Source organism: Eucyclogobius newberryi, unplaced genomic scaffold, assembly GCF_026437365.1.
Source record: "Eucyclogobius newberryi isolate DKJ021-1_F unplaced genomic scaffold, fEucNew1.0.hap1 SCAF_10, whole genome shotgun sequence".
NCBI lineage: Eukaryota > Metazoa > Chordata > Actinopteri > Gobiiformes > Gobiidae > Eucyclogobius > Eucyclogobius newberryi.
This window is the reverse complement of record NW_027315724.1, coordinates 17308380-17331727: the sequence shown is the minus strand read 5'-3', so window position 1 is coordinate 17331727 and position 23348 is coordinate 17308380. Positions and strand designations below refer to the sequence as shown.

Genomic DNA, 23348 nt, shown 5'->3' with positions numbered 1-23348 from the left:
TGAGGTATAATCATATATTCTAAAGGCCTATCTATATCTAAACTTATTTTTAAAACGTTTTCCTACAAATGAAGGGTATAATGTGTTCTAATGCAACATTTTTAAATACATTTGATCCTTATTTTAAAATACAGCAATATTTCTTTTGTTAAATATATATATATATATTTGAAATGCAAGTCGGTTCTATCGGTTATGAGCCCAAGCGTTTCCAATGACATCAGTATCGGTAACAGCCTAAAATGTCCGTATCAGTGCACCACTATTTTATAGCACAGAAAACATAAAAAACAGGAGAGCCACAAGCACACGCCTAAAGGTCGAGCCACTGCCATGCAATCGACCCACACGGCTCGTGGCCAGACAAACACAAGTGAAAGGGGGAGAAGAGGATTAGAGTCACAAACCTGGCTCTCCTGGAGGCCCTGAGAATCCTGGGAAACCTGGAACACAAGAATCTTGAGCTCAGACTACATTTCCCAGCATGCTACACTCTGCTGCTCTGCTAGTGTTACGTTACCTGTCTCTCCACGGAGCCCAGGGGGTCCTTGCTGACCCGGGGGCCCCTGGAGGCCCTTCACATATGTGACAAGGCCCTTTAAAGAACAAAGAGCAACATCTGATCAACATCACTGACCCTGACAACACTTTTCCACCAAAGCTCTGGTTCCAAGCTGGTTCTGGTTCTATTCTAGCTAGTTTGTTGCCATAGCAACTGAAAGAGAAACTAGCTCTACTCTGGTGCAAAAAACAAACTTCCCACTTTAAATATATAGCACTTGTATAGTATAAAGTAGTATAAAGGTATTGAAAGGCCATTAAAAACATATTAAGCTTGAAAAAGGTGGCTTTACTTTGACTGTATTTGAACAAAAAATGTACTTTGTTTAACTTCTCCATCATTTCCTTTAGCAAGAGCTGACAATAACATTTAGAGGTAATGTTTAGTGTCCCACCAGAACCAGCTGTAACTGCACCAGGAGCAGCAGTGGAAATCAGCAGAACCAGCTCTAACTCCTGAACCAGCTCCGGAACCAACAACAGAATCAACTCCAGAACCAGCATCAGAACCAGCTCCAGATCTAAAACCAGCACCAGCACCAGCTCCAGCACCAACTCCAGGTCCAGCACCAGAACTAGCTTTGGGTAAACAAGTGTAAGACTGAGACTGACCTCTCCTGGAGGACCAAGGGCACCGCGCTCTCCTTTTTCTCCCTGAGCAGAGACCACCAGGCAAGGACCGGGACGGAGTGGAGAGCAGGTTTGAAACACAAAGAAAAATACTTTAAGCATTTGTCATAACTTATCAACTGTGCGTGATATTAATAATGATAATACAATATTTCACCTGGACTCCAGGAATTCCAGCAGGACCCAGGAGTCCACGAATACCAGGGTCTCCCTGAAACATGGACAGGTAAAGCAGGACTAACCCAGGACTAAAGCAGGACTAAAGCAGGACTAAAGCAGGACTAAAGCAGTACTAAAGCAGGACTAACCCAGGACTAAAGCGGGTCTAAAGCAGGACTAAAGCAGGACTAAAGCAGGACTAAAGCAGGACTAAAGCAGGACTAACCCAGGACTAAAGCGGGTCTAAAGCAGGACTAAAGCAGGACTAACCCAGGACTAAAGCAGGACTAAAGCAGGACTAAAGCGGGTCTAAAGCGGGACTAAAGCAGGACTAACCCAGGACTAAAGCAGGACTAAAGCAGGACTAAAGCAGGTCTAAGGCAGGACTAAAGCAGGACTAAAGCAGGACTAAAGCAGGACTAAAGCAGGTCTAAAGCAGGACTAAAGCAGGTCTAAAGCAGGACTAACCCAGGACTAAAGCGGGTCTAAAGCAGGACTAAAGCAGGACTAAAGCGGGTCTAAAGCAGGACTAAAGCGAGAATGACCCAGGACTAAAGCAGGACTAAAGCAGGACTAACCACTAAGTAAATATAATCACAGACCAGGTGTATGTTTGAGACTCACTTGTTGGCCCAGTTCTCCAGGATATCCAAGTTTTCCATCTTTACCCTGAAACACATCTGTTTCAGCACCATGGACAGAAACTGACTCAGGGCTAAATCAGATCCAAACCAGGTCTAAAACAAGTCCAAACCAAGTGCAAACCAGGTCAAAACCAGGTCGAAACACTCGTACCTCAGATCCTGGCTCTCCTTGCTCTCCCTTTAGTCCTTTAGGTCCTGCGTTTCCCTGAAGTCCCTGAAAAAGAAACAACGACCAAAGCTAATGACAGTGTTATTATTCATGTTGTGGAACATATTTAAAGGCTTAATCTCCATCTGTTTTCGAAATCCAGACATTTGGACATTCAGCAGCCGCAAATTTATTTTATTTCTCTTTTAAAAATTGTGTTTGAGATTTCACAACGCCAAATATGAACGAGGCACAGCTCTGAGGCAAATAAGGCTGGACCTTAACACAGGGCAGCCCACTGAGGGGCCCCTGCAGCTTTTGTACTCACCGTGGGGCCCCTGCAGCCCTTCAGACCCGGGTCGCCTGGTTCTCCCTGAAACACAAACATCTCATTAACATATTCATATTTATATAAAGAATGAGTAATGAGTTCAAACCTTCAGCTCCTGGGGACCCGACGCGTACAGCTTGATGCCCTTCTGTCCTGGGACCCCTGGTGGCCCTCGCTCTCCCTACAGATATCATGTTTTACGCATTTAAAGGTGAGTTCTGTAAAGTGTTTATAAAGTGTTAAGGATCAGTGTGGAGACGCACCTTCTGGCCCCGGGATCCTGGAACTACAGGACTGGGGCCCTCCTGGCCCTAAAGAGACGACGCATTGTTAAAGAGACGACGCATTGTTAAAGAGCCAATTAGAGCTCAGAGACAGAGCCAATCAGAGCACAGAGACAGAGCCAATCAGAGCATAGAGACAGAGCCAATCAGAGCACAGACAGAGCCAATCAGAGCACAGAGACAGAGCTAATCAGAGCAAAGAGACAGAGCCAATCAGAGCACAGAAACAGAGCCAATAAGAGCACAGAGTGGGCAGGACCTTTTCTCCGGTTGGTCCTGGGAATCCGACTCGGCCCTGAGGAAAGAGAGAGAGAGGGGCTGAATCCTCGTGTCCTCCATGGTCCCTCACCCCTCGTTCACTACACAGTCCTGCCCTCTTTATCAGACTCTACACTGACTCAGTCATTCAGACTCACTATGTTCTCATCACTCTGAACAATGTGGGGTCTCTGACTCTGGGGTCAAGTGACTTTGGGGTCAAGTGACTTTGGGGTCATATGACTCTGGGGTCATGTGACTTTGGGGTCATGTGACTCTGGGGTCAAGTGACTCTGGGGTCATGTGAATCTGGGCTTAAGTGATTCTGGGGTCAAGTGATTCTGGGGTCATGTGACTCTGGGGTCAAGTGACTCTGGGGTCGTGACTCTGGGGTCAAGTGATTCTGGGGTCATGTGACTCTGGGGTCAAGTGACTCTGTCGCCCTGGTAAAAAACAAAAGTCAGCAGAACTCAAACAAAAATGGCATTCTGTATTAAATATTTGTCAACATCTGACATATTTATGGACTAAAAACTTTTATGCGACATTGATCTCACATTAAACATCAAACACACTAGATAATTTAACTTTTTGTCCGTGATGGTGATCTTTTTACAGCTCAAGCTAAGGTGAGCTGCCACAACAGTTTATTTATCGATAATACATCTTGACTGAGCTTTTAAACAGCTCTTCTCTCAGGTGTGTCGTGTCCACTTCAGGATCGGTCGCTGCCAGTGCATTGTGGTTTGTATAAACATCGGTCTAGTGACCAGCGCTGGACAATACTTTTCAAGGTGCATTGTGGTACGTTTTGAGCGAACTATTTACTTGCCGCACCACTATAAAATGGCATGAGCCCTAAGTAGTGCAGGAGAGTGAAAGCTCCTCTGTGTTTTCCTGTAGAACAACAAAAAATGTACAAAACACCAGCAGAGGGGGCCAGGAATCCAAAACATAACTCCAAGATTTCCACACATGAGAATAAGAGTATGTTTTTACCAAAGGTCCTAAAGTTCCGGTTGGTCCTGGGAATCCTGGAGGTCCGGGAAGCCCCTCCTCTCCCTGGTAAGAAAGCACCAATCAGAAAAAAGCAGCAGAGTCATGTGATCTTTTATGAACGGCGTGTCAGTTGTGTTTGAGCTCTGGGCCAGGCCTTGGGTCTAAGAGTTCATCTGTTAAACTTTTGTAGTGTATAATATTCTAAATAATGCTCCTCATCTGTCAGGAAGAACTCTCCCCACACCACATGAGCCTCTCTCCTCCTGATGGTTCTAGCTCCACAGTCCATCTGCAAATGGAAGCAAGTCAGTCCTGGACCATCTGCAGCCTGTCCATCCTGGTCCAGTCCTGGTCCAGTCCTGGTCCAGTCCTGCTCCAGTCCTGGTCCAGTCCAGGTCCAGTCCTGGTCCAGTCTAGGTCCAGTCCTGGTCCACTCCTGGTCCAGTCCAGGCCCAGTCCTGGTCCACTCCTGGTCCAGTCCAGGCCCAGTCCTGGTCCACTCCTGGTCCAGTCCAGGCCCAGTCCTGGTCCAGTCCTGGTTCAGTCCTGGTTCAGTCCTGGTTCAGTCCTGGTTCAGTCCTGGTTCAGTTCGTGGGAGTAGGATATCTCCTTCACTGTGGTTCTCCTCCAGGTTTCTGCAGAAGGAGGGTCTAAGGACAGAGAGCGCTCTGGGACAATTATGCTACTAAATTCCTGTGAAAATGGTTTAATCTGCTAATTACTCTGACAAACTGTTTGAGAAATTAACAATTCCGGGAGGCCCATCGAGGCAAAGGTTGTTGTGATTTTGGGCGCAACAACAGCAAAAATTAAATTAAATTAGATATTTATATAGGAATACACAATACAATACAATACACAAATATTAATACAGAAAAGAGATTATCCTGAAAAAAATCCCTACTCAGAAAAATCTTGATTATTAAGTCACAGACCTGTTCTCCAGTGAGTCCTGGGGGTCCGGGAGCTCCTCTCAGGTCCAGACCAGGATCAGGGTAAACCCAAGTGTCGCCCTGAAACCAGAGAGCGTCACAGAGTGTCAGATGCTTCAGACTCAGATCAGACTCAGATCTTTTGGCTCAGCTGAAGTTTCCAGGGTAACAATACTTTATTTGTTTGATAATATTTCCTCCTGGAATATGAAGAGTTTTCCTGATAAATACTCTCTCAAAGTCTGTTAAAAAATGTGTCTTCAAACTGTTAAAGTTGATCAAATGGAGCAGTGCTGAGTAAAGACTACAGACAGAACTTTGATGATCAGGAAATAAAACAATCACTTTAGTTTAGAATAAAGTGTATGAAAGTGTATGAAATCAAGCTGTGATAAATCTACATTTAAACTGACACAGGGAGGGCATCTGACACACAACACAACATTTAAAGAGACAAACATATTTAAGGACGAGACAATGACATCAAACAGAATCATTCACCAAAACTTCATACGAATGTCATAAACACGTCTGAGAGTGCACCTTTTCTCCTCTAAGACCCGGGACTCCCTGAAACAAACAAAATGAATATTATAATATAATAATAATAATAATAATAATAATATATCTGAAAAAAGCCTGAGGAATAAACGGAATCTCACCCTGATGCCCTTGGGTCCTGAGAGTCCGGACCGACCTGGAACACCCTCCGAGCCCTGAAACACAGGGACACAGGAGCAGGATTAGACGAGTCCTATGTTTATATCTGGTTTAGACCTGGTTAAGACCTGGTTTAGACCTGGTTCTGGTCTCACCTTGGTCCCGTTGCATCCTAGGAGTCCAGGTTGACCCAGAGGCCCTTCCAGTCCAGGAATGCCCTAGAACAAACCCCTGCTTTAGACCGTTTTGAATTCTACAAAAGTGTACTAGATGTTGTGGGTTTACAGAGTCTCACCGGGAATCCAGGCGCTCCAGGAAGTCCAGGTCTACCCGGCAAACCCTGCAACAGAAAGACTGACTTAGTTCAGATCTGGTTCAGTCCCGGTTTGGATCAGGTTCAGACCTGGTTCAAACCTGGTTGTGGACCTACCCTGGAGCCCTTGAGTCCTGTGATGCCAGACGCCCCCTGCTGACCCTGGAAGACAATGCAGTCAGAGTCAAACAAACCTTTAACAGAACAAAGACTTTGGTTTGTCCACATTTGGGCTGTTGCTAGTAGCTAGTTTAGTTTGAGTTATGGTTACGGTTAAGTTCGGGCTGAGAGTGAGTTTGGAGGTAAAGTTCCAGACAGTAAGTTTTGGTGAACTTTGTTTCAGTTTGATGAAGCGTACCTTTTCTCCTGGCGGACCCTCGTAGCCCTCGTTCCCTGGAAAACCAATAAAACCTGGATAACCTAGGAATCCAGTCGGGCCTGGCTCTCCCTGAGGACACAAGTTTTAGGTTTCAGTGATTTGTCATAAGCAAAAACAGAAGCATCAAAAACGGGCACAGCTCGAAAGAGCGACGTGTGGCTGTCCACCCATGGACCCACCACCTACAGGAGGATCCATAAGGGGCCGGTGCAGAGAGATCTGGGCAGCAGAAGGTGGTAGCCAAGACCACCAGATCTGCGGACACAGAAACTGGCTCTGGGGACATGGAACATCACCTCGCTGTGGGAGAAAGAGCCTGAGCTTGTGCGGGAAGTTGAGTGCTACCGACTAGATATAGTCAGCCTCACCTCCACGCACGTTTGTGCTCTGGAACCAGTCCCCTCGAGAGGGGCTGGATGTTCTATTTCTCTGGTGTTACCCACAGGGAGAGGTAGTGGGCTGGTGTGGGGTTGCTTATAGCCCCACAGCTCAACCTCCACATGATGGAGGTTACTCCAGTGAACGAGATCTCGGGGGAGACAGGAGACATTGAGTCTGAGTGGACCATGTTCTCGGCCTCTATTGTCAATGCAGCTGCTCGAAGCTGTGGTCTCGAGGTCTGAAGGGGCAACCCCTGAACCCGGTGGTTGACACCAGAAGTAGGGGATGCCGCCAGGTTGAAGAAGTCCTATCAGCCTTCTTATCCATCCAGCATAAGAAGATGGATGGATGAATGTTGAGTTTCAAGATACAATGTTTTATGATAGTTATTTACTATTGTTAAACATTTAAGATGCAGATTCCATTTATACTTTAATTGGTAATTGGTAACATGCAGTTCATCTATTAGCTGAAACATGTCTTGTAGCATGAGGATGTATTTCAGAAAGGACAGAGGAGAGTTATAGAAAGAGGAGACAAGGACAGAAGAGAGTTAAAGACAGGTGAAAAGGACAGAGGAGAGTCAAAGACAGAGGAGAGTTGAAGACAGAGGAGACAAGGACAGAGGAAGGTTATAGACAGAGGACACAAGGACAGAGGAGGGTAAAGACAGAGGAGAGCAGAGGTGGTTTTCAGCTCAGAGTAAAGCCGGGATGTGACATGAACGCATCACTGCTCCCATTCACACTGAACCCAAAGTATTCAAAACATCAGCACAAAACCAACAGCAGAACAAACTCCGACTGCAGAGCCCTGTCCCAATCTGAGTCAGTAGTGCAAGTCAGAGCCATTATTTAAATGAACATTTTCTGTCAGTTGTAGCTTTAGTTTGCTTTAGTCATTTAATTTAAATGAAGTTAGATAATGATTAGAACATTTCAAAATGTTCATTTTTGATGAAGACACCTCAAATCTGATTTCTGTCATAGTAATAAACTCATCAAACGTGACACTTCAGTCGATGTTTGCTCAGGTTTATTAGCAGTTAAATGTTGTGTTTACACCTACGTTCAGCTCAAATAGAAAAAATAAACACGTTTGTAGATAAAAGATATCTGTCGCTTGATAGTTACCCACGTATATGTTGCTGTAGTAACAGACTAAAGTTTGTGCACAAGTTTCTGAGCATGTGCAGAGAAAATTTTGACAAAAATTCAGCACGGAATAGGATTAACATTCCCTCCAGACTGGCCCTCCTCTGACCTCTGCTCCTCTGCTCCTCTGACTGTCTGACCCTCTGCTCCTCAGACTGTTTGAACCTCTGCTCCTCTGATCTCTATTCCTCTGCCCCTCTGACCTCAGACAGTCTGACCATCTAACTCTCTGCTCCTCAGACTGTCTAACCCTCTGCTCCTTTGACCTCTGACCATGTCCACCATTGTGGGACAACTAAAGGCTTATCTTATCTTGTCTACCCCTCTGACTGTCTGCCCCTCTGACCATCTGTCCCTCTGACTGCCCGACTGTTTGTCTGACCCTCTGCTCCTCAGACTGTCTGCCCCTCTGACCTCTGAACATCTGTCCCTCTGACCTCTGACTGTCTGTCTGACCCTCTGCCTCTCTGACATCTGATTCTCTGACCATCTTACCCTCTGTGTTGGAGGCTGCGTTCAGAGTGTGCCCAGCAGAGGGTGAATGTTACAAAAGCGAGACTGACCTTTTGCCCTTTGACCCCGTCGCAGTGGCACAGAGACGCTCCGTTGCACACACACACCTGAAACACAATCCATAAAAAGTGACCCTAGTGTCAGCTGCGATGGAGCCGCTCAAACCTGGAACATCACACTCTCTGACTGAACCACTCGATCATGACCCTCACACGACCCAAACTGTGTCCTCAACTGAACACAGTATTTGTGTAGGGCCATAATGACAAAAACGACGTCTCCATTTTTTTGTATCATCAGAGTATATTTCCACACTAGACCAAAATGAGCATGTGTGTAAATGTGTGTGCGTAAATGTGTGTGTCGCACAAAACGTAAAATGAGGACAGAAAAGTGGAAATATTACTTTATACACTGCCTGTCCCAAAAAAAAAGTCGCCTATAGCTTTGATTACAGCACACATTCGCAGTGACATTTCAATACACTTCTGCAATATTAAAAGCTTTATTTCCTTCCAGTGTGTCATTATTCCTCACACAGATCTTCAGTGTGTCATTATTCCTCACACAGATCTTCAGTGTGTCATTATTCCTCACTCGGATCTTGTATTGATGATGTACAGAGTGACCACTGCACAAAGCCTTCTCCAGCTCGTCACAAACACTCTCAGATCTGGAGTAGATTAGCGTCTGCTTCTTCTTGAGACGTTTCCTCTGCTCGATACCAATGACCTGACCCTCCTCAAACATCCATGACCAGGGGATTTGTCTTTTCACATGGTTGTTTGAGAAATGCATCAGTTGTGTTTTAAATACCGTTTTGCGGCTGAAAGATCATCACCCTCAGCAGTTATCCAATAGGAGGCGCCACCTACTCTATTTGCTTAGTTGATTATGTTATTTCGGGATAAAACATGTCAAATTTAGTTTGAAATATTCTCAGAAGTGTCCCAATGTCCTGGGTTGGTGTTTATGCGGTTTGCTTGTTTGTTTGTTTTTGTTTTTTTGGCCCATGGGCTTTACTCGACAGTGCTGTGTGAAATGGGCATGAGATTAGGGAATAACATTCAGCAAATTGTCTTGAACCGGAGTTGAACTCGTAACGGTGCGACCCGGCACCACGAGTGGCACGGCTCAGTGTGTTTTTATTCATAACCTTTCACTGTTTTGATTTGGCGGTTTTCTGTGGCTCAAGAAACATTTTGCACGAAAACAAATTTGAATAAAGTTTAAATTGCACGTCGCTTCAGCCTAAACAAAAAAAGCACAAAATCTTATCGAGGCCAAATCTAACATTCCTCAGACTCTAAACCCAAACAAGTTCTGGTTCAACGACGTCTGGCTCAGTTCAACATCAGATCCTCGTTTATCTGATTCAGAGAAAGAGACAAAAGACTGAAACAACCACGGACACTCACACAACCTCAGGCTAACCACTCTGCCACAGACACACACTCACACAACCTCAGGCTAACCACTCTGCCACAGACACTCACACAACCTCAGGCTAACCACTCTGCCACAGACACACACTCACACAACCTCAGGCTAACCACTCTGCCACAGACACACACTCACACAACCTCAGGCTAACCACTCTGCCACAGACACACACTCACACAACCTCAGGCTAACCACTCTGCCACAGACACACACTCACACAACCTCAGGCTAACCACTCTGCCACAGACACTCACACAACCTCAGGCTAACCACTCTGCCACAGACACACACTCACACAACCTCAGGCTAACCACTCTGCCACAGACACACACTCACACAACCTCAGGCTAACCACTCTGCCACACACACTCACACAACCTCAGGCTAACCACTCTGCCACAGACACTCACACAACCTCAGGCTAACCACTCTGCCACAGACACACACTCACACAACCTCAGGCTAACCACTCTGCCACAGACACACACACAACCTCAGGCTAACCACTCTGCCACAGACACACACTCACACAGCCTCAGGCTAACCACTCTGCCACAGACACACACTCACACAACCTCAGGCTAACCACTCTGCCACAGACACACACTCACACAGCCTCAGGCTAACCACTCTGCCACAGACACTCACACAACCTCAGGCTAACCACTCTGCCACAGACACTCACACAACCTCAGGCTAACCACTCTGCCACAGACACTCACACAACCTCAGGCTAACCACTCTGCCACAGACACTCACACAACCTCAGGCCAACCACTCTGCCACAGACACTCACACAACCTCAGGCTAACCACTCTGCCACAGACACTCACACAACCTCAGGCTAACCACTCTGCCACAGACACACACACAGCCTCAGGCTAACCACTCTGCCACAGACACTCACACAACCTCAGGCTAACCACTCTGCCACAGACACTCACACAACCTCAGGCCAACCACTCTGCCACAGACACACACACAACCTCAGGCTAACCACTCTGCCACAGACACTCACACAACCTCAGGCTAACCACTCTGCCACAGACACTCACACAACCTCAGGCTAACCACTCTGCCACAGACACACACTCACACAACCTCAGGCTAACCACTCTGCCACAGACACACACTCACACAGCCTCAGGCTAACCACTCTGCCACAGACACACACTCACACAACCTCAGGCTAACCACTCTGCCACAGACACTCACACAACCTCAGGCTAACCACTCTGCCACAGACACTCACACAACCTCAGGCTAACCACTCTGCCACAGACACTCACACAACCTCAGGCTAACCACTCTGCCACAGACACTCACACAACCTCAGGCTAACCACTCTGCCACAGACACACACTCACACAACCTCAGGCTAACCACTCTGCCACAGACACTCACACAACCTCAGGCTAACCACTCTGCCACAGACACTCACACAACCTCAGGCTAACCACTCTGCCACAGACACACACACACACAACCTCAGGCTAACCACTCTGCCACAGACACACACTCACACAACCTCAGGCTAACCACTCTGCCACAGACACACACACAACCTCAGGCTAACCACTCTGCCACAGACACACACTCACACAGCCTCAGGCTAACCACTCTGCCACAGACACACACACAACCTCAGGCTAACCACTCTGCCACAGACACACACTCACACAGCCTCAGGCTAACCACTCTGCCACAGACACACACTCACACAACCTCAGGCTAACCACTCTGCCACAGACACACACTCACACAACCTCAGGCTAACCACTCTGCCACAGACACTCACACAACCTCAGGCTAACCACTCTGCCACAGACACACACACAACCTCAGGCTAACCACTCTGCCACAGACACTCACACAACCTCAGGCTAACCACTCTGCCACAGACACACACACAACCTCAGGCTAACCACTCTGCCACAGACACACACTCACACAACCTCAGGCTAACCACTCTGCCACAGACACTCACACAACCTCAGGCTAACCACTCTGCCACAGACACTCACACAACCTCAGGCTAACCACTCTGCCACAGACACTCACACAACCTCAGGCTAACCACTCTGCCACAGACACACACTCACACAGCCTCAGGCTAACCACTCTGCCACAGACACACACTCACACAGCCTCAGGCTAACCACTCTGCCACAGACACACACTCACACAGCCTCAGGCTAACCACTCTGCCACAGACACTCACACAACCTCAGGCTAACCACTCTGCCACAGACACTCACACAACCTCAGGCTAACCACTCTGCCACAGACACACACTCACACAGCCTCAGGCTAACCACTCTGCCACAGAAATAACACAGCCGCTCCTGATAAAACCAAAACAGGTCGGACGACTCATTTAACTAAAATGGAGTTATGGTAAATATATTTAACTTTTAACTGAATAAAATAAAAATAAAATCCTAGTATAGCTCATTTTTAGGTACATAATTGTACTTCATGCTTGTAATTGATGACGTTATACCAGGAAATTAGCTTGTAAACACTAGGCCAAAACTGTTTTTACATTTGACAAATGAAAATAACATAACACAATCTGCATAAACTTCGGACATTCGCACTTCAACCTTTTTACAGACACTCTTTAGATTGGTATCAATTATGACTCCCAAATATTTCCTCTTCAAGTATTCTATCATTTATGCAAACATTCAAAGGGACAGGCAAGGCAAGTAAGTGGGAGATGTGAGTATAAGGATAAATTCGTTTGTTTCATTTGTGATTTCTAATTCTTAAATGATTTTGCGTTTATTTTAACTCCATAGCCTGATACAAGTGTGAGAGTCTGAGAGTGTTTCCTGGGACCTTCTGGTGTTTGTCTCTAAATAACACTCTAATCTCATGTTGACTGTAAACCCGTGTCGTTTTAGGCCTTTCACTGTGTCAGATGCCCTCCCAGCCTCCTCCATGAAAAGGAGATACTGTACTGTTTGCATTATATTTTATTTTATCTTTTACACAACACAAGAAAAATGAACAAAAGCAGCAAACACACCTCGAATAAAAAATCAGGCAGCTTTAAACTTCTACAGAATGAGCTGAGAAATACCATTTCAAATGTTCGGAGAGAACACAAAAAACACAACTCGAGGTGGGTATCGAGCCAAATTAATCAAATCAGATCAGTTTGTGAATGTTTGTTTTGACCCTTCGGTGTTTGTGAACATAACACTGTTACCATTAGCCGCTAACCTTCCACCAGTTAGCACTAATGCATTTTCAACAACCTCAGAGTTAGCATTATCCTCAGAGTTAGCGTTTGATTCAGAGTTAGCATTATCCTCAGAGTTAGCATTATCCTCAGAGTTAGCGTTTGATTCAGAGTTAGCATTATCCTCAGAGTTAGCGTTTGATTCAGAGTTAGCATTATCCCTCAGGGTTAGCATTATCCTCAGAGTTAGCATTATCCTCAGGGTTAGCATTACCCTCAGAGTTAGCATTATCCTCAGAGTTAGCATTATCCTCAGGGTTAGCATTATCCTCAGAGTTAGCGTTAGATTCAGAGTTAGCATTATCCTCAGTTAGCTTTATCCTCAAGAGTTAGCTTTATCCTCAAGAGTTAGCGTTCGATTCAGAGTTAGCATTAGCTTCAGAGTCTTATATATATACATTTATAAATGTATGCTAACATTTTGACCACTTTTTTGTACACAACAAGTCAAATTATTTTGATAGTTTTCTAATGATATCTTGCTTCACTGGTTTTATAAACTAATCTTTTCAGTGGGACTTGTGAAATCTGACAATATTCAGGTTTTTAGGCGGAACTATGCCCATGTTCAGACACTTCCATTGTGTTATCGGACACTCGCCTTTCCACGGTTCTGCACTAATTTGTTGGAGTTTTCACATATTTTGACTTCATCACAATATTGAGGTGTTTACATGACCGACCGCAGACAAACCAGCTCCTAAATGTTGGTTTTATTAGCACTTCTTATTTCTTTTTTCTTCTTTTTTTAACTTTCAGGATACAGCACTCTCTTGTGGATGTTTTCTTTTTTAAATGGGCTAAATTGTAATCTTGTAAATGTAATCTAATTGTGGATGTTTTTCCCGACTGTTCAACATAAAAAAGGTGATGTTTAATACACGACAATGTAGCCTAATAAATAAGTACGTTTATATTTAAAATTTAGACTGTTTCATAAAGTGGGACCAAAATAGCAGCATCATGATGTGAGGAAAATGGAGGCAAACACAGTACAATTCACTAACAATATGATGAAATGTTTTAAACTCATAATGAATTAGTTAGTTAAAATGAAGAGCTTGTCCCGGCCTGAGAGGAAATGCCGAACATTAATCACCACAACAGTTATAATATCACACATGCTGGGGCTAATCCTCTTCATTACTCATCTCTTCCCACTTGGTCAGATATTTCGCAGACACAACAACCGCGGTGAAGTTAGTTTCACGTTGGACGTTGGATATTCGCCTCCGCAACTAGAGCGGGAGCTTCCTCTGAGTGTGCCCCGCCTGCAGTAGCTCGACACAGGGAGCTGCGCGCTGAAGTGCCGCTTGGTACGCCAGTTAGGGACCGTCTCTAAAGTACCGTTTGTTATCTTAAAAAAATATAAACATATTTATAAAAAAAAAAAAAAAAAAACAACATTGAGCATGAATCCAAGTTGCTAATCCTAGATGTCATAGTCCTTTTGGGCTAAAAAATTAACCCTTTGTAGATTTTTAAAGAATATTTTTAGTCAAAAAACAAGGATTATTTTCAATAGCTCTTAAATGAGCGAACCTAGATAGTAAACGCTAAGTGATTATAGTAGTTTGAGTCTCCAGGTACAACGCACACCTTTTACTTTTTCAAATTAACCCTTTGTAGATTTTTAAGGAATATTTTTCGTCAAAAAACAAGGATTCTTTTCAATAGCTCCTAAGTCAGCTGACCTAGAAAGTCAAACCCAAGTGATTATAGTAGTTGTGGTCTCCAGGTATCACGCACACCTTTTACTTTTTCAAATTAACCCTTTGTAGATTTTAAGGAATATTTTTTGTCAAAAGAAAAGGATTCTTTTCAATAGCTCCTAAGTCAGCTGACCTAGAAAGTCAAACCCAAGTTTTTATAATAGATTGAGTCTCCAGGTAACACGCACACCTTTTACTTTTTCAATTTAACCCTTTTTGAATTTTAAGGAATGTTTTCCGCCAAAAATCAAGGATTATTTCAGCAGTTAGCAAACACCGTAGAGTTGCTGAACTGACTGATAAACGGTCAAGGAAATGGCCTGTGCTACTGGACCCTGGACCACAGAATGTCAGCAGAGCTTTGAGGCCTTAAAAGCCAAGCTCACCACGGCCCCGGTACTTTGCCTACGCTGACTTCTCCCTCCCATTCATTCTGGAGGTTGGTGCAAGTCATGCTGGATTGGGGGCAGTGCTCTCCCAGGACCAGGAAGGGAAGGTGCGACCTCTTGCGTACGCCAGTCGAGGCCTGCGCCCGACTGAGCGCAACATGTCCAACTACAGCTCCATGAAGCTAGAGTTGTTGGCCCTTAAGTGGGCCCTGACTGGGAAATTCAGGGAGTAACTGCTAGGACACAAATGCGTGATCTATATGGACAACAATCCCCTGAGTCATCCCTCCTCAGACACACTGGGAGCTGTTGAGCAGCGCTGGGCCGCCCAGTTGGCCTCTTTTGATTTTGAATTAAAATATCGTTCAGGTAACCAAAATGCTGACACTGTCTCGCCAGCCTGGCACTTCCTTACAGGAAGTGGCACCGGAAACTTGGGGCACATGTCTGCCTGGGCAGTTAAAACAAGCCCTACAAGGAATGGTTACACAGGCAACACAGTCCATTGTGACTTTTCTACCGCAAGTTGCCCCTGCTGACCGCCGCGAGCTTCAGCAGTCTGACCCCGCCATACAGGAGATCCTGACCTTTTGGCAACAAAATTGACAGCCCACTCGTGAAGAGCAACGAGCCCTCTCTTCGACTGCCCTCTTAGTGCTGGCCCAGTGGGACCGCCTGGTAGAGTTAGAGGGGCTGCTGTATCGGCAGGTGTTTCGTCCTGACGGTGGTGGGGCTGTGTATCAACTCCTTCTGCCTAAAGCCTTGGTCCAGAATGTCCTCACCCAGGTCCATCAGGAGCATGGACACCAAGGAATAGAGAGGACTCTGGCCTTGCTGTGTTCCCGGTGCTATTGGCCAGGTATGTCACGGGAGGTAGCCCAATGGTGCCAGGCTTGCGAGAGATGTCAGCATGCAAAGGACAACCAATCGGTTCCTCACGCCTTTATGGGCCACTTACTGGCTTCACAGCCAAACGAGATCCTTGCTATCGACTTTACCCTGTTAGAGCAGACCTCCACTGGTCTGGAAAACGTGCTGGTCATGACTGACGTTTTTAGCAAATACACACTTGTAGTTCCAACCTGCAACAAGCACGCTTCCACTGTGGCGCAAGTCCTGGTCACAGAGTGGTTTGCAAAGTTTGGTGTGCCGGCACGCATACACTCGGACCAGGGACGAAACTTTGAGAGCACTCTCATCCAGCAGTTGTGTAAGCTGTATGAGATTACAAAGTCTCGGATATTGAACTATTGGCTATTGGCATGAGGCCATATTATCTGCCCCGGGAGTTCTCGCATGTGATTTTGATCGTAGTCTATGTGGCCCGTCTGCCAATGCTGAATATGCTTGTGAAGCACTGCTCTCCTGCACTTGTAGGCTGCAAACACAGCATCCACAGGCTCTCTTCCTCATCTCTGGTGACTTTAACCACGCTTCTCCCTCTTCTGTTCTACCAACATACACCCAGTATGTCACCTGCCCCACCAGAGAGAATAGAACATTGGACTTGTTTTTTGCCAACACCAAAGAGGCTTATTCTTCTTCTCCCCTCCCTCCCCCTGGCAGCTCGGACCACAATCTTGTACATCTGAGGCCTGTGTATGAACCCATCATGCGCAGGCAGCCTGTGGTGTCCCGTGTGGTGAGGATGTGGTTTGCTGAGAGCGAGGAGGCTCTGAGGGACTGCTTCAGCACCACTGTCTGGACTGAGCTTTACGGCCATGGGGAGGACATCAACACCATCAGAGAGTGCATCACGGACTACATCAACTTCTGTTTTGAGAACATTGTTCCCTCCCGGACGGTGCGGTGTTTTCCAAACAACAAGCCATGGATTACCCGTGAACTTCAGCCTCTGCTGAAGGAGAAGAAGAGAGCCTTCAGGTCAGGGAACAAGGAGGAGCTGAGGACTGTGCAGAAAAAGCTGAGGAGGAAGATCAGGCAGGCTGAAGCCGGCTACAAGAGGAGGATGGAGGAGCAGCTGCAGCAGAAGAACATTCAGGGAGTGTGGAGAAGCCTGAAAACCATCTCGGGCTTCAAAATCCCCCCTGCCCAGACAGAGGGGGATCTACAGTGGGTGAATGATTTAAATGCTCACTTCTTGAGATTTGATTGGTCACCCGCCCCTCCCCCTGCACAGCTGCATGCTCCCTCTTCCACAGCTGGACAATGCCCTGCATCCGTTCCTCTTCATTTCTCCGCCCCGGACCATCAGCTCCCCACTTCGCCTGGACTCACCCATCCCCCCAGCACACAGTCCCCCTGCCAACCACTGACTGTCACAGCAGCACAGGTGAGGAGTGAGCTGAAGAGGATTAAAGTGAGGAAGGCAGCAGGACCTGACAGCATCAGCCCCAGGCTCCTTAAGTCCTGTGCAGATGAACTGTGTGGAGTTATGGAGCATGTCTTCAACATGAGCCTGAAGCTGAGGGTGGTAACACAGGTCTGGAAGACCTCCTGTCTGGTACCTGTGCCTAAGACACCGCGCCCCAAAGACTTCAACAGCTTCAGGCCAGTGGCTCTCACGTCCCATCTGATGAAGACACTGGAGCGGCTGGTCCTGGACCACCTCCGCTCCACCGTGAGCTCAGTCATGGACCCGCTGCAGTTTGCATACCGGCCTGGCATTGGAGTGGAGGACGCCATCATCTCCCTGCTGCACCGCCTTCTCTCTCACCTGGAAAAGCCTGGCAGCTCTGTGAGGATCCTGTTCTTCGATCGTTCCAGCCCCTTAAACACCATCAGCTCCTGAGGGACAAGCTGGAGACTGCTGGTGTGGAGTATGACCTGGCAGAGTGGATCCTGGACTACCTCACGGACCAACCCCAGTTTGTGAGAGCACGGGACTGTGTGTCTGACACTCGGACCTGCAGTGTGGGGGCGCCCCAGGGCACTGTCCTCGCGCCCTTTCTCTTCACCCTTTACACTGCAGACTTCAGACACGACACTGCAGAAGTTCTCTGATGACTCTGCCATCATCGGACTCATCACTGACGACGATGATGCAGAGTACAGGGGACTGGCGCAGAACTTTGTGGACTGGTGTCAGCGGAACCACCTCCTCATCAACGCGGGGAAGACCAAGGAGATGGTGGTGGATTTCCGCAGACGCCACCCCACTGCCCCCTTACCAGTGAACATCCAGGGAAGGGACATTGAGAGAGTGGACTCATACAAGTACCTGGGTGTTCATCTGAACCACAAACTGGACTGGACTCATAACACAGACGCACTGTACAGGAAGAGCCAGAGTCGGCTCTACCTCCTGAGGAGACTCAGGTCTTTTGGAGTGACAGGGCCACTCCTGAAGACCTTCTATGACTCTGTGGTGGCATCAGCCCTCCTGTACGGTGTGGCCTGTTGGAGCAGCAGCATCGCAGAGAGGGAGAGGAGGAGGCTGGACAAAGTCATCAAGAAGTCCAGCTCCGTCCTGGGCTGCGCTCTGGACTCGGTGCAGGAGGTGGGGGACAGGAGGGTCCTGGCTAGATTCACATCTATACTTGACCATGAGTTCCACCCCCTGCAGGACACTCTGTCCACTCTGGAGAGCAGCTTCAGTGAGAGACTGATCCAACCTCGCTGTGTGAAGGAAAGGTTTCGCAGGTCTTTCCTTCCTGCTGCTGTCAGACTTTATAACAAACACTCTTAGTCCTGAACACTCGCAATACTGACTTAACAATGTGCAATTCCGTCATATGTGCAATATGTGCCGTCGTGACACATATTCATGTGCAATTACTGTCGTGATCACATGCAATGGTATTTATGTATTTATTTATTTTTATCTTTATTATTTTTCCCCTCCATCCCTTGTTGGGTAATGGGAGTTTTTGTTTATAAGAGATCTTCTACTGAAAGTGTTTTTCAAACTTCCTATAAGTGATCTGTTCTTTTCTTCTGTATCTACCTCTGTATCTACCTGCGTTGCATCAATGAAATTTCCCCATGTGGGACAATAAAGGAATATCTTATCTTGTCTCATCTTACTCCGTACCACCCAGCAGGAAATGGGCAGTGTGAGCGGTTCAATCGAACACTTCACAATATGTTGCGTGCTCTTCCTGCATCCCGTAAGAGGGACTGGAGTGGTTGCTTACCCCAGGTGCTCTACGCATATAACACCACTCTCCACCAGTCCACTGGTGAGTCTCCATTCTTCCTGATGTTTGGGCAAGAACCACGTCTGCCTATTGATTTCTTGTTGGGTAGGGTGCAAGACCCCGTGCGGGGGGGAAGTGTGCATGAGTGGGTGTTACGACCACCTGGCTCAACGGCAGCCAAACAAAGAGGGGAGTCCACACGGCACTCACAATAATTAATAGTATATTTTTATTATAAATAATCAGGCCCTGACAAAAGAAACTAATGTATCTGTGTAGATGGCAACTAACTAAGTGTAGTGTGATATGTATCGTTGCAATGAAAATGTGCAAAAATAAACAGAATTAAACTGTGCTGCCACACAGTACAGCAAGCAGTCTTGGGGCATGGCGAGAGAGAGAGAGACTGCTCCCACCAGCCTCCCTTATATCCAGGCTGGCTCCACTCAAGCCAAACGATCCTAAGGTGTGTTAGGAGGGACCTGCAGTGGAGAGAATCACCTGGCAACCAGGAGAGGGTGCTGACTCCCACTGCCCAGGGAGCTGACACCCCTACAGAATCCCTAGGTTCGTAACAGTGGGTGAAAAGAGCACCAGGGGCAAGGGAAAGATTGCGTCTGGCGGCCTCACGCAGAAAGGCAAATCATGACCAACGGGTCAGAGATGTGCCATTTAAGGAAGGCCAGCTGGTGCTACTTCGCGATTACAGTGCTAGGGGTTGTCGGAAGACCCAAGACCTGTGGGGTCCTCAACCTATGTTGTCCTGCAAGCCCCAAGGGAAGATGGTGTGGTGTACACGGTGGCTCCTGGGGATCAACAAACCAAGGTAAAAAGGGTCCACCGATCCCTGTTGAAGGCCCTGCTTTGCAGTGACTCCCCTGCCACTGTCCCTGGTGTGAATCCTCCGGATGCACCTGTAGCACCAATCGTAGAAGATGAACAGTCATTTGAGGATGATTTGTTTTTACAGCCGCCGGTGCGGCAGCCAACAGTTGTGCCCCAAAACTCCTCCCACGTCCCATTACACGTGCCGAGTGCTCAAGAACCATTAGTTGCTCTCCCCACCGTGGTCACTGACCAGGCTCCGCCAGCAATTGACCCTGTGGCCAATCCTGGCTTCAGCGAGGCATCTGTACGCCGGTCCACTCGCACGACCGCTGCCCAATACCTAAATCCCCACCGTATTCCAAGGTCCCTAGATGAACAACCATCCGGCCAAGGTGCTCCTGTGTCATCCTCCAGGCTGACACAAGCAGTTTTTAGGCCTTGGTGTTAAGTTGTGTTTCATCGTCGGGGCAACGATGCATTTCGGGGGGGGGGGGGGGGGGGGGGGGGGGGTGGAATGTGGCAATATGGGCTGTAGAGGCCTGTGCTGAGAGTACACTTACCTGCCGCTCCATGGCGCTCAGCTGGCAGACAATTTAAGCGCGCCCTCCTCATCCGCCTCTCGTTTCGCCCACACGCTCTTCTGGGCCTTGGTTGTTGGCCACTCCGTCCTCCATTCCAGGTAATGACAATCCCGCGGCTTCGATTCATTCATTTCACAAATTCATGAATTTAATTCTTCCGGTAGTGCCGCTGCAGTGCCACAGGCACCCATAATCCAGTCCGGGGCTCTGGCAAATCACCTAGCAGGTAATGAACTCCCAATTCTCCTCAGTCATTCAGTTTCAACGCTCCTAAATCCCGGTTTGCCCCAGATACACCGGTCAAGTACACCCGTTTGGCTTTTAACGCCTTGTCCATGACCACGCGCCGCAGATTGCGGCGAAGGCGCTGTTGTGCGGCAACAGCTGGCCAACGTTGCGTGCGCTGGTCCACTCAGTTTGGATGCAGCCTGTGGTGTGGAGCGATCCCATTGAGCAGCTAAGGAAGTATCGTGTGCTACTCCGTCAACCATGCCCGGTATGTGCCGAGAATTTATTTAGATCAGTTTCGATTGAATGTAGTAATTCCACTGGTAATATTGCAGGTCTCCTGTGGTGGTCCGCAGCGGCTAGGGCACGCCCCCCTCTGCTGTTTAGTTCCTTCTTGGCTTCTTTTTGTTTTGTTCCTGCTCTGTTCTGATCCTGTATTGTGCCTATTTTGCCGTCCCGTTTTGTTCCTGTTTTGTTCCTGTTTTGTTCCTGTTTTGTCCCTATTTTGTTCTTATTTCACCACTATTATAATAACTTGGGTTTGACTTTCTAGGTCAGCTGATTTAGGAGCTATTGAAAAGAATCCTTGTTTTTTGACGAAAAATATTCCTTAAAAATCTACAAAGGGTTAATTTGAAAAAGTAAAAGGTGTGCGTGATACCTGGAGACTCAAACTACTATAATCACTTAGCATTTACTATCTAGGTTTGCTAAATTAGGAGCTATTGAAAAGAATCCTTGATTTTTGACGAAAAATATTCCTTAAAAATCTACTAAAGGTTGAATTGAAAAAGTAAAAGGTGTGCGTGATACCTGGAGACCACAACTACTATAATCACTTGGGTTTGACTTTCTAGGTCAGCTGACTTAGGAGCTATTGAAAAGAATCCTTTTCTTTTGACGAAAAATATTCCTTAAAAATCTACAAAGGGTTAATTTGAAAAAGTAAAAGGTGTGCGTGATACCTGGAGACAACAACTACTATAATCACTTGGGTTTGACTTTCTAGGTTTGCTAACTTAGGAGCTATTGAAAAGAATCCTTGTTTTTTGACGAAAAATATTCTTTAAAAATCTACAAAGGGTTAATTTTTCAGCCCAAAAGGACTATTGCATCTAATATTAGCAACTTGGATTCATGCTCAATATTGTTGTTTTTTTTAAATATAAATACGTTTGATATTTTTTAAGATAACGCATTTTTAAACAAACGGTACTTTAGAGTCGGTCCCTAACTGGCGTACCAAGCGGCACTTCAGCGCGCAGCTCCCTGTGTCGAGCTACTGCAGGCGGGGCACACTCAGAGGAAGCTCCCGCTCTAGTTGCGGAGGCGAATATCCAACGTCCAACGTGAAACTAACTTCACCGCGGTGACACACAACATCCAGTTTCCCTGCTGCGCGGATGACACACCCATCCATCTCTACCTCTTTCCCAAAACCCCTTCCTCCCCCGTCCTCCCCCTCTCTTGCTCGGTTTGAATGTATTTGTCTGTTCGTCTGACCTCTTTTAATATTTTCTGTGCGGTGACCTTATGGGCTTCTAAAGGCACCTGGACATTAAAATAATTATTCATCCTTTCATTCATTTTCTACAGCGTGTTCCCGTTAGGGGTCGCGACTGCATTATCATCATCATCATCATCATCATCATCAAACCCCTAACCCAGACCTGGGCATTTGTGGCCCCAGGGGCAAGATGTGGCCCTCGGCATGTTTTAATCTGGCCCCAAGAGAAAGATTTTAGTTTATATTTTTTAACTGTCTGTAACATCTGTCTGCACTTATATCCTTAATAAAGATGACATGAAATTAATTAAATAATATATTCAATAGCCTATATGTGATAGAAAAGTGATTTGTTATTTGATAGACGAAAAATGCTAGTTTCATTTGCAGATTTGTCACGTATTTCAAAAATGGCAATCATTCCAGCTCCTGAAGCTCAAACTAAACCTGTTTCTGAGCTTTTTCTTTAGCTCCAGGAAAAGAAACGTTCTTCAAATTATTCCGTCTTCAAAATTATTTTAAATATCTCGCGATCAAAAAACGGCAGAAAACTTGGACTTTTGTTGCTCCAAAAGAAAAACTGCGACGTTAAAAGCGGAGTTTAGATGAATGTTCTTGAAAAACTAAAATTCCAACTGAACTCAATCCCAAACCCGCAGAAACAGACTCCGAATCGTAACCAGACTCACCCGTTCTGCGCAGATGGAGTCCAACATCACCAAGACCAGGACCAGGACCAGGACTTCCATCTGCCCGGGTTTAGTCCACGTGCAAGTTGCACCTGGAAAGTCCTGGTTTAGAGCTGGTTTAGTCCTGGTTTGGAGCTGGTTTAGTCCTGGTTTGGAGCTGGTTTAGTCCTGGTTTAGAGCTGGTTTAGTCCTGGTTTGGAGCTGGTTTAGTCCTGGTTTAGAGCTGGTTTAGTCCTGGTTTGGAGCTGGTTTAGAGCTGGTTTAGTCCTGGTTTG

The 23348-nt window shown here is 46.7% G+C and overlaps 1 protein-coding gene across 1 annotated transcript in view; it reads right to left on the bottom strand.

The window, feature by feature from the left end:
* col4a3 (collagen, type IV, alpha 3) overlaps window positions 1–23128 on the bottom strand; it is a 49857-nt gene extending 26729 nt beyond the window's left edge. The window contains exons 1-20 of the mRNA XM_072461962.1: window positions 23074–23128; window positions 8397–8453; window positions 6278–6367; window positions 6037–6081; window positions 5902–5946; window positions 5762–5824; window positions 5609–5662; window positions 5490–5516; window positions 4950–5027; window positions 4015–4077; window positions 3017–3052; window positions 2737–2784; window positions 2580–2654; window positions 2471–2515; window positions 2146–2208; window positions 1975–2019; window positions 1349–1402; window positions 1174–1215; window positions 521–596; window positions 408–443 (exon numbers count right to left, since the gene is read on the bottom strand). Coding sequence (XP_072318063.1) covers window positions 408–443; window positions 521–596; window positions 1174–1215; window positions 1349–1402; window positions 1975–2019; window positions 2146–2208; window positions 2471–2515; window positions 2580–2654; window positions 2737–2784; window positions 3017–3052; window positions 4015–4077; window positions 4950–5027; window positions 5490–5516; window positions 5609–5662; window positions 5762–5824; window positions 5902–5946; window positions 6037–6081; window positions 6278–6367; window positions 8397–8453; window positions 23074–23100 — 1069 coding nt within the window. The 5' untranslated portion in view covers window positions 23101–23128. The remainder of the gene's footprint in view (window positions 1–407; window positions 444–520; window positions 597–1173; window positions 1216–1348; window positions 1403–1974; window positions 2020–2145; window positions 2209–2470; window positions 2516–2579; window positions 2655–2736; window positions 2785–3016; window positions 3053–4014; window positions 4078–4949; window positions 5028–5489; window positions 5517–5608; window positions 5663–5761; window positions 5825–5901; window positions 5947–6036; window positions 6082–6277; window positions 6368–8396; window positions 8454–23073) is intronic.
* Window positions 23129–23348: the final 220 nt, after the last annotated feature.